The sequence below is a fragment of the Aricia agestis genome, chromosome 9 (genome assembly GCF_905147365.1).
Source record: "Aricia agestis chromosome 9, ilAriAges1.1, whole genome shotgun sequence".
In the NCBI taxonomy this organism is placed as follows: Eukaryota; Metazoa; Arthropoda; class Insecta; order Lepidoptera; family Lycaenidae; genus Aricia; species Aricia agestis.
Window position 1 is genome coordinate 670032 of NC_056414.1, and position 14196 is coordinate 684227.

Below are 14196 nucleotides of genomic sequence, written 5' to 3' on the forward strand. Positions count from 1 at the left end.
AACAACTGTGCATATTATTTATTAATGTGTTACAAAAGTTACAATTTGAAATCACAAAGTGTAAAAATACAATTACAATAAATATAAAAAATTATTCCTCAGAATTATATTGACTATTGGAAATGTGCATTATGTAGCCACTGCTGTTTTGGTTTTGTTTTGAATTGGTAGGAACAGTTTGAACTCAGCTGGTAACTCATCTTCAGAATACAGTCTATCAGAGAAATAGACTCTTCTGATGCGACAGTTTGCATGTATTTGGACCCGTAAGGTTTCTACATAGTTAGTACCATAGGCTCTTCGGGTAAAGTCTGCAAGATTGAACTGAATTTGATTCCAGCCCTCATCTAGCCTCATAGGCATGGTACATATGAACGGTTTCACTCTTGTGGTTGATTGATAATTGCTTGCTCTAAATCTTCTACGGACATTTTTATCATCAAGAACCTGAAATTTTATGACATAAGTTTGTGTTATGGGGTAAGGTAACTAACACATTGTGTTCTATTTTATTTAGAATTATCTTATTCCTTACATGTTAATTAGTATACTATAATTATTACCTGAACTTCGAATGTGAAGTATTTTTTGAGGTTCTTTATGATCATAACCAAAAAAGGTAGTTTGATGCCGAGGGTCTTCTTAGGGTCCGCCGGGCAGGTTATATATGTTGTGCTAACATTAGTTCCAACTATTTCCAACACTAAACTCTGAATATCGTTGTCGGTAATCCTCTTTATGTGACCATTTCTTACTTTTTTGTCCCAAATTTGCAACGGCTTGCTGCCTATACTGTAAAGAATTGACAGAAAACCAGACTGAAAAGTATTCTTAAACATCTCTTATTGCTACCGCGGTGGCCCTAACTTGATGATACATTTATCATATGGTTACAAATTGTTAAATCAATAAAAATAAACGTTTCCCGGCTGCATTACAAATTGACGCATGGACGGTAAACAAAAATTTTGTCTTTTGACAAGTGACATTACCATAGACAAAATGTTTCAACTTTTTTCTTCATAATATGGCGCTCTGCATTTTAACCATGGCCAATGTCAAGTAAAATATGGCGGGATTTTTTTTTTTCGTAAAAAGTTTACAAAATTTAAAGTCGTTTTTCCAGATCATCGAAAGTCAAGTAGAAAGTTTAGTAAAAGTCTAAAAAAGTAGTCAGTAAAGTCAACGAGTCAAGTCAGTTGTTTTAATAAAGTGGTAGATCCTTTACTAAAACTTTCGATGGAGTTTTGGAGGCAACACAAAATGACATATTTCTTGAAGTTGTGTCACTTGCCCACGCTCGTGCACGACATCGAATATTTAATGGTTAATATTCTACCAACATTACACATTAAAAACAGAAATAACACAATTTTAGGAAAATAATACAAAAACACAACGTCACTCTTTCATATTCCCAGCAAAACTTCCTTCAACTTTCATATCAATGACATATTATTGGTTACCATGACGACCGATCCGATATCGGTGTGAGGTGTCGGACAAAGTTTTAAATCAGGCTGTTGATGAAGATTATTATGATCGATGAAATGCATCTGAACTTGACATTGGATTGGATTCCAACTCTTTTTTTAGGCCAAAAATAATTAGCCGATAGGAACTAGGCCCCATTTTAACAGATATATATAATATGTTTTTGGTGGGAAACCAGTTACAACTTTACGAGAAACATATTATTTTGCCTATTTTATTGCTCCTCTACATGAGTGGCCAGCGCTGGCCGATCGAATGGCGCATGCGATGGCTATGCAATGGTCGCAACGCCTCTACACGATGGCCGTGTTCAGTTGTGATCTTAACGTCGTTCAAGATGGACGTGTAAGCATTAGCCATTGCGGAAATGCAAAACGTGCATTTTTAATAATTTATGACTTCACCAGAAGACCCGGTGAACTTCGTATGACCTCCCTCCTAATATGAACCTTCTCTTGAATAAGGGATTTTTCTATCATCATAATATTAATACGCGAACGAAAAACTTTGTAACCCTTTTTACGAAAAATGGGGAAACGTAGGTGCATGAAATTTTGCACAGTTATAGTTTATATGGTGAAGGAGTGCATCGAACTAATATTATTTTGAAATTATGCTTTTATCATACATTTTTTTAACAAATAAAACATTACACACACTACAACACACACACATGAGAAATGACAGATTTTTGAGTGACAAGCCTATACATACGAATTATACTCTTTTATTTATGGTTGAAGTCTGTTGACAATAAGTTGACAAATTGAAAATGGATTATAATTTTTTTAGACAATGCTTACATGGCCAGTCTGAGATCAGCTAAGTCCCAGAGACAAGAGTTGAAAAAAAAAATGATGAAGTCAATTTTTTTTACAAAATATAGGTAGTAGTCCTAATGTCGTTGAAACTAAGGTCGAATTTCGACCATTGGGCGATCTCTAGTTTTTTTAATTTGATTGTCAAACAGTTTTCATTTTAGTAACTAGATGGCGTATGGGTAGACAACTATCGGTAATACCAGGGAACACCATCAATAATTGCCAGAAAAATGGGCAAAAGAATGTAAAACTTGATGCATTTCAATTTGAACAAGACGCAATAATATTCCAATGAATAGGATAATAAAGTTATTATAACGATGTTTTAGCTAAAATTAATGGAAGACATAACCCTATTTACCGATATTCACACCAAATGTCACAGGAATAATACATTTTGGTTTTGACAACATCTTACCTGCACTTGTGCAAGATAACGGATATTTAATGGCTAATATTTTACCAATAATGAATGTCAAAAAACCCAAATAACACAATTTGGGAAAAAAATATGAAAAACACACCAACAATAAAAAGTAGAAGAAGTTTGAAAGTGACATGCCCGCCAAAACTCTTTCAGTTGTCAAGTTTCAGTTCAGGCGCGGTCACAGCCTGAAATTTTGGGGGGGGGGTCACTCAGTAGTCACCACACTATTTTTTTTATCTGCGCCCTCGGACGGTTCTGGGTTCACAGCAGCTGTCTAAGGTCGGACGAAGTGGTGGTTAGGGGATAGCTAGAAATTTCCTTTTATTATTTAGTCGGCGTGAAACAGCGCTTGCGCTGTGTTTCGCCGAGTGAGTGAGTTTACAGGAGGCCCAATCCCCTACCCTATTCCCTTCCCTACCCTCCCTTATTCCGTTCCCTTTCCATCCCTACCTTCCCCTATTACCCTATTCCCTCTTAAAAGGCCGGCAACGCACTTGCAGCTCTTCTGATGCTGCGAATGTCTATGGGCGACGGAAGTTGCTTTCCATCAGGTGACCCGTTTGCTCGTTTGCCCCCTTATTTCATTAAAAAAAAAAAAAAAAAGCAAGATTTTGTGATTTTTCAATTTTACCTTAGATTTTGGGGGGGGGTCATGTCCCCTGTGACCCCTGATGAATGATCGCTTAGGTTTAAGGTATTTAGATTTATGTCACACTTGACAGTACACTGATATTTTTTGGAAACACAACCCATATGTAGTCAGTGATGCCAACCTGCAGATAATTTCAGATCGGTGAGGAACCAATAGAAAATCTAGAAGTATCTATCCTTACGCCACCTAGTTATGATTGTTAAAATTAAAATTAAAAAATATAAATGAAAATCCCTCATTCTACGAATAATAATTATTTCGAGACTAAAATTAAAATAATGGTTTATGGTAGTGATGATGATGACAATGATGAATGTAATAATAGCATATGCTTTCCGTTCTTAAAACAACGCCGAAATTCCCATAAAGTCAGGAGTTATGTATATAATGTAAAAATTGTAAAGTTTCATTAAAATCCGTTCAGTAGTTTTTGAGTAAAAGAGTAACAAAAGTTACAAACATCCATACAAACTTTAGCTTTTATCATATTAATATAGTATATATAATTCATTATGAAACCACGTACTCGTCATTTTGAATGAAATTCGTAAATCGTAATACGAATTACGACGTCCTCAGTCCTCACTCAACCACGCTCAGGCACTGACTGTCGCGGTCGTATCGGCCACATGTAGAGGCGTATCGCCATCGCTGGGCCATCATCCTTTGATGTGCGGTCGAAAAACTGACACCGCCCGGACCACTGCCATTCCACGGCCAGCGCTGGCGCCATCGGCCATCCTACGTCACTACGTCCTCCCCACGCTGGCCCATCGTGATGGGCCACTATGCTGGCCTATCTTGTAGAGCCGCTATTATAGACTGATAAATCTATACATCAATCTTTAATCTATGGTTGTCAATAATTGACGTTGACACTTGACAGAAAAGCGAATCGGCGAAAGCGGAATCTTGATATGTACCTAAATTTTTATTGCAGTGTATCGGTATCAGTGATTGTTATTTTGTTGAGAATTTGCAATGAAATAAAATAGCAGTGTCGTTTTGTGTTAATTTTATAATGATAAAAAAGTTCTCATGACTTCGACGTGCGATAACAACACTTTGAAAATGACTGAAAATTCTTCAAAAAGGTAAGAAAAACCATCCCTCCTTCTTCATTCTGATTCCTTTGGATTTTAGAAAGAATATGAAGTTGTTTATCACGATTTCTATTTCTAAATACTTATTAAATAAAGTTCATGTAAGTAATCGACATCGCCTCATGCGACAACAACTTTTGTTTGTTACTGTAAAATGTAAATCGTTAATTATTATTAGTTATTCTATTTAATGCCCCTATTGTTTAGTAGTTTAAAGCTTGACCCTCAATAAGGCGGTTGCGAAAACGATGGTCGCATTGGGACAGCTAAAAATCCTCTTTCTTATTTGGTTAGGCCATTGCAGGATGATCACCATTGTCTGATAAAAAAGATAATCCATGCGTTTGAAAGACATATAAAAAGTACTCTGACTTGAGCTCTATAAATTTACTCTTGTGCAGCTATTTTGGCTACCATTTTAAATGGAAATAGTGGTTTGTTAGAACATTTTCTGACACTGTAAACTAATTAATAATAATTATTTACAATTGAACTGATGTCGAGATAAGGCCAATAATATGTACTTATGTCTGCCAAGGAGAAACTACTGTTATAATATTAATATGAACAATGCACCTGAACTATTTTGTGTATAATCCACATTTTCCACACGAATTTTGCCAGTAAGATTTAAATCATTTTTTTCCATGGCCAAATGTAAAAGAGAGAAATCATCAAACTTTATTCTATTGACCAAAATAGAATAAAATTTGATATATTTTTTAAATATACATTGTGAACATATATTTAAAAAATTTATTCACAATGTAGTGTCTGCCTAAAGGTGGCTTTCCAATCCTAGCAGCAAGAGATTGCAACCAAAAATTTAAATAAAATGCCACTATATGATCTAATCTAGAAAATGAAAACAGTAGCCAGAGCCCACATGTCACTTGTGTCTGTTGTGGTTGCTTGTCACCAGGATCAGAAAACCACATTTCCATTTGCAAAATTTAGTATTAGTATGGAAATCTGCGTGTTGCTATTTACTGTTTTAAAAACTCCTCTGTAATATGACAAAGCTTGCCGTCCTTGCCTGATACAATGACAAAGTCTCATAGACATAGTTAGAAACCTCAATCATTAATAGCACATTTCATTTCATAAACTCTGCAATGTGCACATATTATAAGAATAGAATAATTTATATCTAAATGAAAATGTTTTATTTCTAAGTAGGTTAAAAATTAACACTTTTACAAACATACACAAAGTAATAGACTTGTAAGATACAAAGTATATCAGTTGTCCCGTGCGGCCAAGCCACAGTATGAGGAAGACAAACCTGTTAGTTGTTCCTGCCCGCGCGTGCGCTGTGTCGCGACTCGCGACTTACGCCGACTTTCCCTAACCTGTTGTAAACAACATTCAATCCTCCATAATATCTCTATTTGTTATTAAAACTGCCAACATTGATAATACCTCATGTGGATTATACCCAAGCATAACCCCACACTTATAATGTTTTCAAATTTCAAGCAAGTAAATCTAGATACTAATCTTTTAAAATCTAGTTTTATAATATAAATTAAAAATATACTGAACACTGTGGCAAATTACGTAGTCTGCTTTGTTGTTTTAGTTGCTTGAACTTTGATTAGAAAAAACATTCCATGCTTACTATCACTGTTTGGTATCAATGATGGAAATCCCAACAGACCTACAGAACAAAAACTTGGGAAATATGTGTGAGAACTCCAAAGCCAAACATAACAATGTTATAAGTACCGTTCCATTTAAGTCTCTAAAGGCATTACAAGTAAAATTACTTGATACCTCTTGATATTGCATTAATTAGCTGGGAAGAACTGTTAATAATTAAAAGTTTATTAAACTTCAACGCCAGCATCACAGTGATATAAAATGTGAGAAGTGTCATGGTAATACAGTAGACCCTCGATAAGGTAAAGACCAAGGGAAACATAAAAAAATTGATTAACTTTGCTGGTGTACAATAATTATTATGGGTATTGTAAAATTTGAATATTCCTTTAACTATGTATGTATTAGATTATTTTTTTTGACAATATAATTAGGTAATTATATGGATGTCCATATGAATCACATTATGAAATTAGACATTCCAACAAGTGAGGTGTTGTCAGGGCCGGTTTTAGCACTACTAGCGCCCTGGGCGAGATTTCTTCGGCGCCCAGGATGCTGATAGTGCTGAAAAAATTGGCGCCCCTTTTATTTGCCTTCAACGCCCCTTTTCATCTTTTACGCCCCGGACGGTAGCACAGCGTCGCCCCCCCCCCCCCCCCCCCCCCCCGCTACTGCGTGTTGTAATGCTTATTAAAATAAATCTGAGTGTCCAAAAGCGGCGACAGGCTTAGTACCGGCGTTGTGGTATGGGCGAGGCGTTGAACAGTCGATTGTGTCTGTTATGGTGTCGGCTATTGTTGGCGCTAAGGCGGTCTACGTGACTCTATGTGGATGGTTTCACTCGGTACCAAAGCTCATACCTGTATGGTACCAACTACCACTTACAGGTTGTTTTTATTATTATTGTTGCCTGGCGCGGGATACCTGCCAAAAATACATATTACAGTAATTAAGTAGAGTCTCCATTCATAAACATAGTTACGAAAATCTAGAGTACCTATCTGAATGTATTCGCATCATGGCATCAAGGATGTTGTGCAGTAATTCTTTAGTACTTACGTCTAGTCTCTACTACTCCTACAGTGTCTTTCAACGAAGCTTCCCGAAACAGCTATATGTAACTATGTAGATTGGAGTCGCGTGTAAGACGCCGGAGGATTACGAGGGGGGTTGAGGCGGTGTGGCGGGAGGGAGGCAGGTCACCCGCGACCGACGACCCACAAACTGTTTACGTTCCACTCAGTCCAGGATTGCCTGAATGAATAGAATGTCTTGTATGGGGACTGCGGTCTGCGGCACTCGGCACGCAATCGCTTGCCAACATTAGGGTTAGACTAGTTCTCGATTTGTACGTCTTTGTTGTACATGGCAATAGTTAATGACAACATCGGTATCTGTTGAGGCAGCTTGTGTGGGTAGAGGCTTGTCTCTTCATATTAGATAATTTCTACTGAAATTGTTCGAGAGATGAATATTGTTGCTCTGCAAAGTCAGTGCTCGACATTAGCTGAAATCTCTATCCTGAAGTCGAGGTGATTTCGCAAAAATTAATATGTATGTAGTTACAAAGTACTGGCATGGTATTTAACGCCTCCATGGTCTAGTGGTACAGAGCGCGGCTTTTGACTCGGAGGTCGTGGGTTCGATTCCCGCGTTGGAAACATGTTATTTCCAAGTTTGGTTAAAACAATGCAGGCTGATCACCTGATTGTCTGACAAGTAAGATGATCCATGCGTCGGATGGGCATGTAAAAAGTCGGTCCTGCGCCTGATCTGTCGCCGGTCGTGTCAGTTTTCCGTCCCACTGGGTTATGAGAGTGCTCTTGTGTACTGCGCACACACTTGGGCACTTTAAAATTACTCCTGCGTAGCTGGCCTGGTTTCAATGAAACCGGCCACCGTCACCGAAACCGGTGTGGGAGCTATATATATGGTATCTACTGAGCCAGTATTGGCGCGTGTTCATCAACCCTTGCGCTACTTTCCAGTTTCCCGTTACCCACTTACACTGACATCATAACATTCTTAATCCGGCTTTATTTTATTGACGTAAGTACGGTTTTACCTGAATAAATACGTTTACAATCCAGCGGGGGGTATTTCGAATTTTGAACTTAGGACAATGATTTAGTCATGGGATCGACCAACTGGCTACAATAAGCATGTCACGATAAAAAACTTCATAACATGTAATTTTCCCCCAAGGTTGCTGATTACAGAATCGATAAATGTCGACACGTAAATTATGTCCTATTAGAATATTATGCTACACTTTTTTAAATAAAAAATCTGTGACAATTACAGCTATTTAATAAAATATTGTTTGCCGCATCAGTTGCCTTATCTAAGTTATCAATTAATCGCTACTACTGAGGCTGAAGTAGACCAAGAATGAAGTCTAGAAGATAGAACTTTTTTAAACCTTGGTCTTGGGACTTGGGAGGCTAGCTCCCATACGCAGAATTATATCAGCGACGCATTAAAAATGTGTTTTCTTTAAAAAGGTATGGCAATGATACTATATCGTAATATTTTTCCATAATTTATTATAATAATAAGAATCGTCTTGAGATTTACATTATAATTACTAATTAGTAAGGCTCTATACCGGTCGGTTTCCGCTGTGACACATCGCCCCAGCACGTAACCTTTTGGTGTTTTGTTCGTTTTGTGACCCGTCAGCCTGCTGCCTTTTAGATATCGGGTTTCATATTTTATTTCATCTATATGCGTATCTCACATCCTGCAGCACAGGATACAGTATTATCATGTCGCTCTCTTTCTACAATTACAAAAACAATTGACAATACCAGAAATTAAGAAAAGCTAAATAAAAGGCATCGCTTCTGCTATTCTGTAGTCATCCAAGTTGAAGCATATAAGGAGAGAATATAATGGAAACAACCATTATGTTCCGGTGTCTCTACCTAAATGCTCAAGAACTACAATAAACAAAGGTTGAAATCGCAATGTAATCTCTCGGGGACTGTCAAGGTGCTTAGAGGCATCGCTTTTCAACCTATCACTGCTCCTTTGCAATCTTTCGAAACAGTTCTTTCGCGGGTAAAGCAGCAGATTTGGCAAAGATATCGTGACAGTACGAAGTAGGCGAGTGACCGCGTGCAGTAAAAAGGTCAGAGAGCCGACATGAACTATTTACTGCGATGTATCGCTCGGAGGACGTGGTCTTTGTATTTATAGCCGGTAATGCGCACGTGCTATATTGTTTGGCTGGCGGCTGTTGACTTTTCGGGAATTGCTGGCATGGAGATGGAAATATGTTGAATGTTATGCTGCGTTTGGTTTTGCCCTGTCAAGTTAGACCCATTAATGCAATCTGCGTTAACTTATCAATCCCCTGCCGCATAACAATTGAAAATCTAAAGTCTGCGGGTACACAATGGAGTTGCTAAGGTTAGTCATGCTATTTGTGGTTTTTAGCATTCAGAATATGTGATATTTTGACAAACGATGCAGGTGGACCGTGGAAGTGACCTGAAAGAGAAAAAGTGTAAGGCATTTTGCTTGGGTTATTGCAAGTTTTAGTCAACGTTCATTCTTTAGTTTCCATATTATGGCTCCGGAATCCTGATCTCCTGAAAACTTACGGCGACGAAATATTTTTAGTGCGGAAGTATTTACCGGTGTGATTTGCGTAAACCGAATACCAGTCGAAAATAAATTGCCGCAGAATAGCTGTCAGTCATGCGATGGTAATAGATCGACGAGTACGTCACTACTCACAACAAAACATGCGTGAGGCGGCATGGTCCTAAAGTGCCATAAATATCAGAATAATAGTCCTAGGGCTCTGTAAATTGTAATGTATTGTAGAGCAAGTAGGAACAGACAAACAACAATTACATTCAAAGCAGACAGCAACATTCATAATAATTATTTTTTGTTTTATTTTATTTTATTTGTTAGGAAGACTTACATTTCATTAAACTTAAGTAATAGTAAGATGAAGTTACAATTTAGAACCAATTACAAGTCTTCACATATGAATTACAATTTTGAAAAGGAAATATTATGCTCACATATGGCTACCTATTAATCTACAGATTATGCGAACAACAAGATGTAAAATTACAGCGGTGGTACTAAGGTGACATTAATTTGGGAAAGATTTGAAATAAATATTCGCTAGATGTTTTCGTGTATTTCTAGCACTGGTGCAAAAGATGTCTATATCGTTATTGTTTTTAGTTATTTCATTGAGGGACGCACACGATCTGGGAAAGAAAGAGTTAGCACGGAATCTGGTGTGAGATAGTGGGACATGAAGGGTGTTAATGTAGCGAGGATGCGTATTGTTGGGGACTTTAAGGTTTAATTTAGCCAGCAGTGGGGGACAGTTAATGGAACTATTGGCGATATTGATGAGGTAGGTAACATCACAGATATTTCTTCTAAGAGCAAGTGGAAGCAGATGGAGGTGGCTGCATAGGTTGTCATAGCTATAATTTTGGTATGTATTTAGTTTAAATCTGTATTTTAAAAATCTAAATAGTTTTTTCTGCACTTTTTCAATTTCATTTATATAATATTCGTATTGTGGGTTCCATATCTGGGATGCGTATTCTAAATTACTCCTTACTAGGGCACAGTAAAGAACTTTAATTGATTTAAGTCGAGAGAAATCTTTAGTTGACCTTATTAGAAATCCAAGCATTTTTGAGGCCTTGCTTACAGTAGTTTGGATATGCTTGTCGAATAAGAGTTTATCATCTAATATAACTCCCAAGTCGCGAACATTGGTCACCTGTTGTAGTAGCTGGTTTTTAATTTCATAGCTAGACTGAAATTTGTTACGCTTGCGTGTAAAAGAAATAAAACAACATTTGGATACATTTAGGTCCAGAGAGTTGTCTGCACAGTAACGGTCTAGTCTGTACAAGTCCTCTTGAAGCAACATTTGGTCCGAAAGGTTATTAACAACTTTGAAGAAATTTTGTATTTACGTTTTGTATGCTTAATGTATGTATCTACATTAAGCATACAAAACGTAAAGGTTATGGAAACTTTCTCTGTTCCATCTTTGATTGAGTTGCACAATCGATACGTAAATAAAATATAGCAAAAATACCAATGTAAGGTATAAAACGTTTAGGTTCGCGGTTCACGAGGGTTTGTTGAACCCTGCGGCCTGGAGCCGGCTGCTCTACACTTCGTAGCGCGATCCGAGCCGAGATTCGCACTGCAGGTTATTGCTATTAGTTGGATATGGACTCAGGTTCTCGTATTGAAACAAAATTGATTGAAAGACGAACGAGCAGTAAAACGTAAAACATTGTATCTACGTACCACGGTTTTCCAGTTACGGAAGGAAATGATAAACCACGCCCCTGCGTATTTTCCTCAACATTATTGTTTGTTCAACTCCCGCTACGAAGTTTCATTTCAGTTCCTATGTTTTAAAAGTTGTTTTTCAATACAAAAATATTTTTTTCTGTTTCATGAATGCTGTTGATTTCAGTGAACTTTCACGGCCTGTATCCCTTCATTAGGCACGAAATGTCGTTGACTCGTTTTACCTTAATGACCAGATTCAGTCTGTCACCGGAGACTGTTGTAGCTGTCTGCCGACCGCCAGTCTCGTGGGGGTCGCCGCGTGGGGCAAACCGCGCGCATACGCAGTTTATTTTGGTTATACCCCGGAGTTGAACGTGTTGCTGAATCTGTTTGTGAAGTGGTGCTTGGGATAAGGATTACTAATAAACAGATAACTCTATCCAACTTAACTTGGTTTTAGCGACAAGGCAGCGTTTGTAGAGCTGCGTTTATGGAGATCTTTCAGAGCATCTAAATTGTATTTTTTGTGATTCATTAAAATCAAAGTAGCATTAACTTCATGTGTAATCTGTTATCAAAGATACTAATTAAGTGCTGTGTGATTCTGACAATCTTCTACTTCGTTCCGACGAATTGTGTCGTAATTGAACTAGTGCGAGTGTGAGGATGTGATGGAGGAGGGCAGGCTGGTGTTCTGGAAGGGCGGCGTGTGGGAGGGCGGCGCGCCCACCATCAGCTGCAACACGTGCAAGAAGCGGAGGGCGGATAGAATGGCAGCGAATGACCGCCCGCCCGGGTGAGTGGCTAGGGCTATTTAAGACAGTCCCCTGGGACTTGACTTATATAAAGGGAAGACCATTCTTAAGTCTAAAGAAAAACTATGTGTGTGACACAACAAGTAGGTAATATTCAGATTACATTCAGAGATTCCACCGTGTGTTTTTCGCGTAACTTTCTCCAGCGCACTGTAAAACTCTAGAACGAACTGTCGCCAGCAGTAGTTCCGAACCTATACGACCTGCAAACCTTCAAGAAGAGAGCGTATTCTCTCTTATAAGGCCGGCAACTCACCTGCAGCTCTTCTAATGTTGCGAGTGTCCATGGACGACGGTAGTCCATCAGGTGACCCGTTTGCTCGTTTCCTCCCATATGTTATAAAAAAAGACTTCAGACTAACATTGAGCTATTTTATTGTATTGTTATCTCTCTGTAACAGGACGCACAGCTGGTTTGTGTGATAACAACGTGCTCCGACAGACTTCCACATCTGGTATTCAATACATATTAATACAGTTAACTTTACCAAATTTTGTTACGTGTTATTCAATTTAAAAGATCAGAAGCTGGAGGATCTAGGTCGTTTACATAATATGACTGATATGTATGCTACTGCACTGTGCAAAGGCGTCCCGCCTCCCCCAAGATTTTCATTTCTCTATCTCAAACAAATACAATGTTTAAAATATCTTGCTAGATCCGAATTGTAAGATTAATGTTCAAACAAAGGAGCTATGTTATTGTTGATATTCGTCCCCAATACGGTAACGGTATCGCATTAGTCAGTGCTGACTGCTGAAGGCAGTGGGAACGCGAACCAGAAAGTGATTCATTTTAATTGACCGCAACTCGCAACTCGCAACTAGAACGCTTTCTTATAAACATTATATTATTATGTTTCCTGTTTGTTTCCTATAACGTAGGAATATTTGCATAGATAATACCTGATCAATTAGAATACCGAGATAGTGCACGACCTTTCTTATAATTAATTATTGAAGCTATTATTTACATGCACTTATGCACATTCACATACACAATACACATACAGATTTTCTATATACAGGGTGTAACAAAACTAAGTGATAATACTTTAGGGTGTGTTCGTGTTCCTTTTACGGCCATTCCCAATATTTGATCTATCTCTGGTTTTGCCCTACTAGAGATAGGAATAGCTCATAATTGACATAAAATATATGTCTCTAATGTCTAATGTGAGTTATTCCTATCTCTAGTAAGGCAAAACCAGAGATAGATCAAATATTGGGAACGGCCGTTAGAAAGTTCACTGTGAAAGTAGCAGCGTTGAAAGACCGATTTTTTTTAACTTTTGTATGGGCCCCCAGCGTCACGACTCACGAGTTTCCCCATACAAAGGTGAAAAAAATATTTTATAGTGAACTATATTTACAGTGAACTCTTTAAAAGGAACACGTACACATCCTAAAGTATTAACACTTAGTTTTGTTACACCTTGTATATATTTTACTAGCGACCCGCCCGGGCGTCGCACGGGTATAAAATATATAGCCACTGAAAACATGATTAAAATCGATAGCCTATGATCCTTCACGTGGTCTACTTATATACACATACACATACACATACACATTACACATACAGGTATAAGCCATTTAAATTATTTCCCCCGTTTTTTCCACATTCTCCTATTAGTCTTAGCGTGATAAAATATAGTCTATACTCTCTAGCCTTTCTCAATAAATGGGCTATCTAACACTGAAAGAATTTTTCAAATCGGACCAGTAGTTCCTGAGATTAGCGCGTTCAAGTTAGCCCTTTCAAATAATTTTCCCCGTTTTTTCCACATTTTCCTATATTTCTTCGCTTCTATTAGTCTTAGCGTGATAAAATATAGCCTATAACCTTCCTCGATAAATGGGCTATCTAACACTGAAAGAATCATCAAAATCCGTTGCGTAGTTTTAAAGATTAAAGGGAACAAAGGGACATGAGGGAAAAAAGCGACTGTTTTATAATATGTATATTGTATACATAGATTAC

The 14196-nt window shown here is 37.8% G+C and overlaps 2 protein-coding genes across 6 annotated transcripts in view; one reads left to right on the forward strand and one right to left on the reverse strand.

Annotated features, from left to right (window-relative positions):
• Positions 1-6076, reverse strand: LOC121730201 (cilia- and flagella-associated protein 20). Of its 2 annotated transcripts, XM_042119147.1 has the most exons (3): positions 6067-6076; positions 564-841; positions 1-447 (listed from the first exon to the last, which is right to left on the reverse strand). In XM_042119147.1, exons 2-3 carry the CDS (start codon positions 837-839, stop codon positions 130-132), a joined length of 594 nt encoding a protein of 197 aa, XP_041975081.1. In that variant the 5' UTR covers positions 840-841; positions 6067-6076; the 3' UTR covers positions 1-129. The 2 variants fall into 2 exon arrangements, with proteins under 2 accessions (XP_041975081.1, XP_041975080.1); XM_042119146.1 differs by lacking the exon at positions 6067-6076 and having other exon boundaries at positions 564-961.
• Positions 4300-14196, forward strand: part of LOC121730200 (serine/threonine-protein kinase 3) — a 26115-nt gene continuing 16218 nt past the window's right edge. For 3 of the 4 annotated variants that reach the window (XM_042119141.1, XM_042119144.1, XM_042119143.1), the window contains exon 1: positions 11718-12193. In XM_042119141.1, coding sequence (XP_041975075.1) covers positions 12069-12193 — 125 coding nt within the window. In that variant the 5' untranslated portion in view covers positions 11718-12068. Of the gene's footprint in view, positions 4489-11717; positions 12194-14196 lie in introns of those variants that run through there. The other variant, XM_042119142.1, reaches the window with a different exon arrangement.

Excerpts from the sequence above, each read along its gene's own strand:
- LOC121730201 (XM_042119147.1), bottom strand. The coding sequence starts at position 839 with ATGTTTAAGAATACTTTTCAGTCTGGTTTTCTGTCAATTCTTTACAGT. Across the intron at positions 448-563 it reads ACTTCACATTCGAAGTTCAG|GTTCTTGATGATAAAAATGT; the intron begins GTAATAATTATA and ends ATAAAATTTCAG.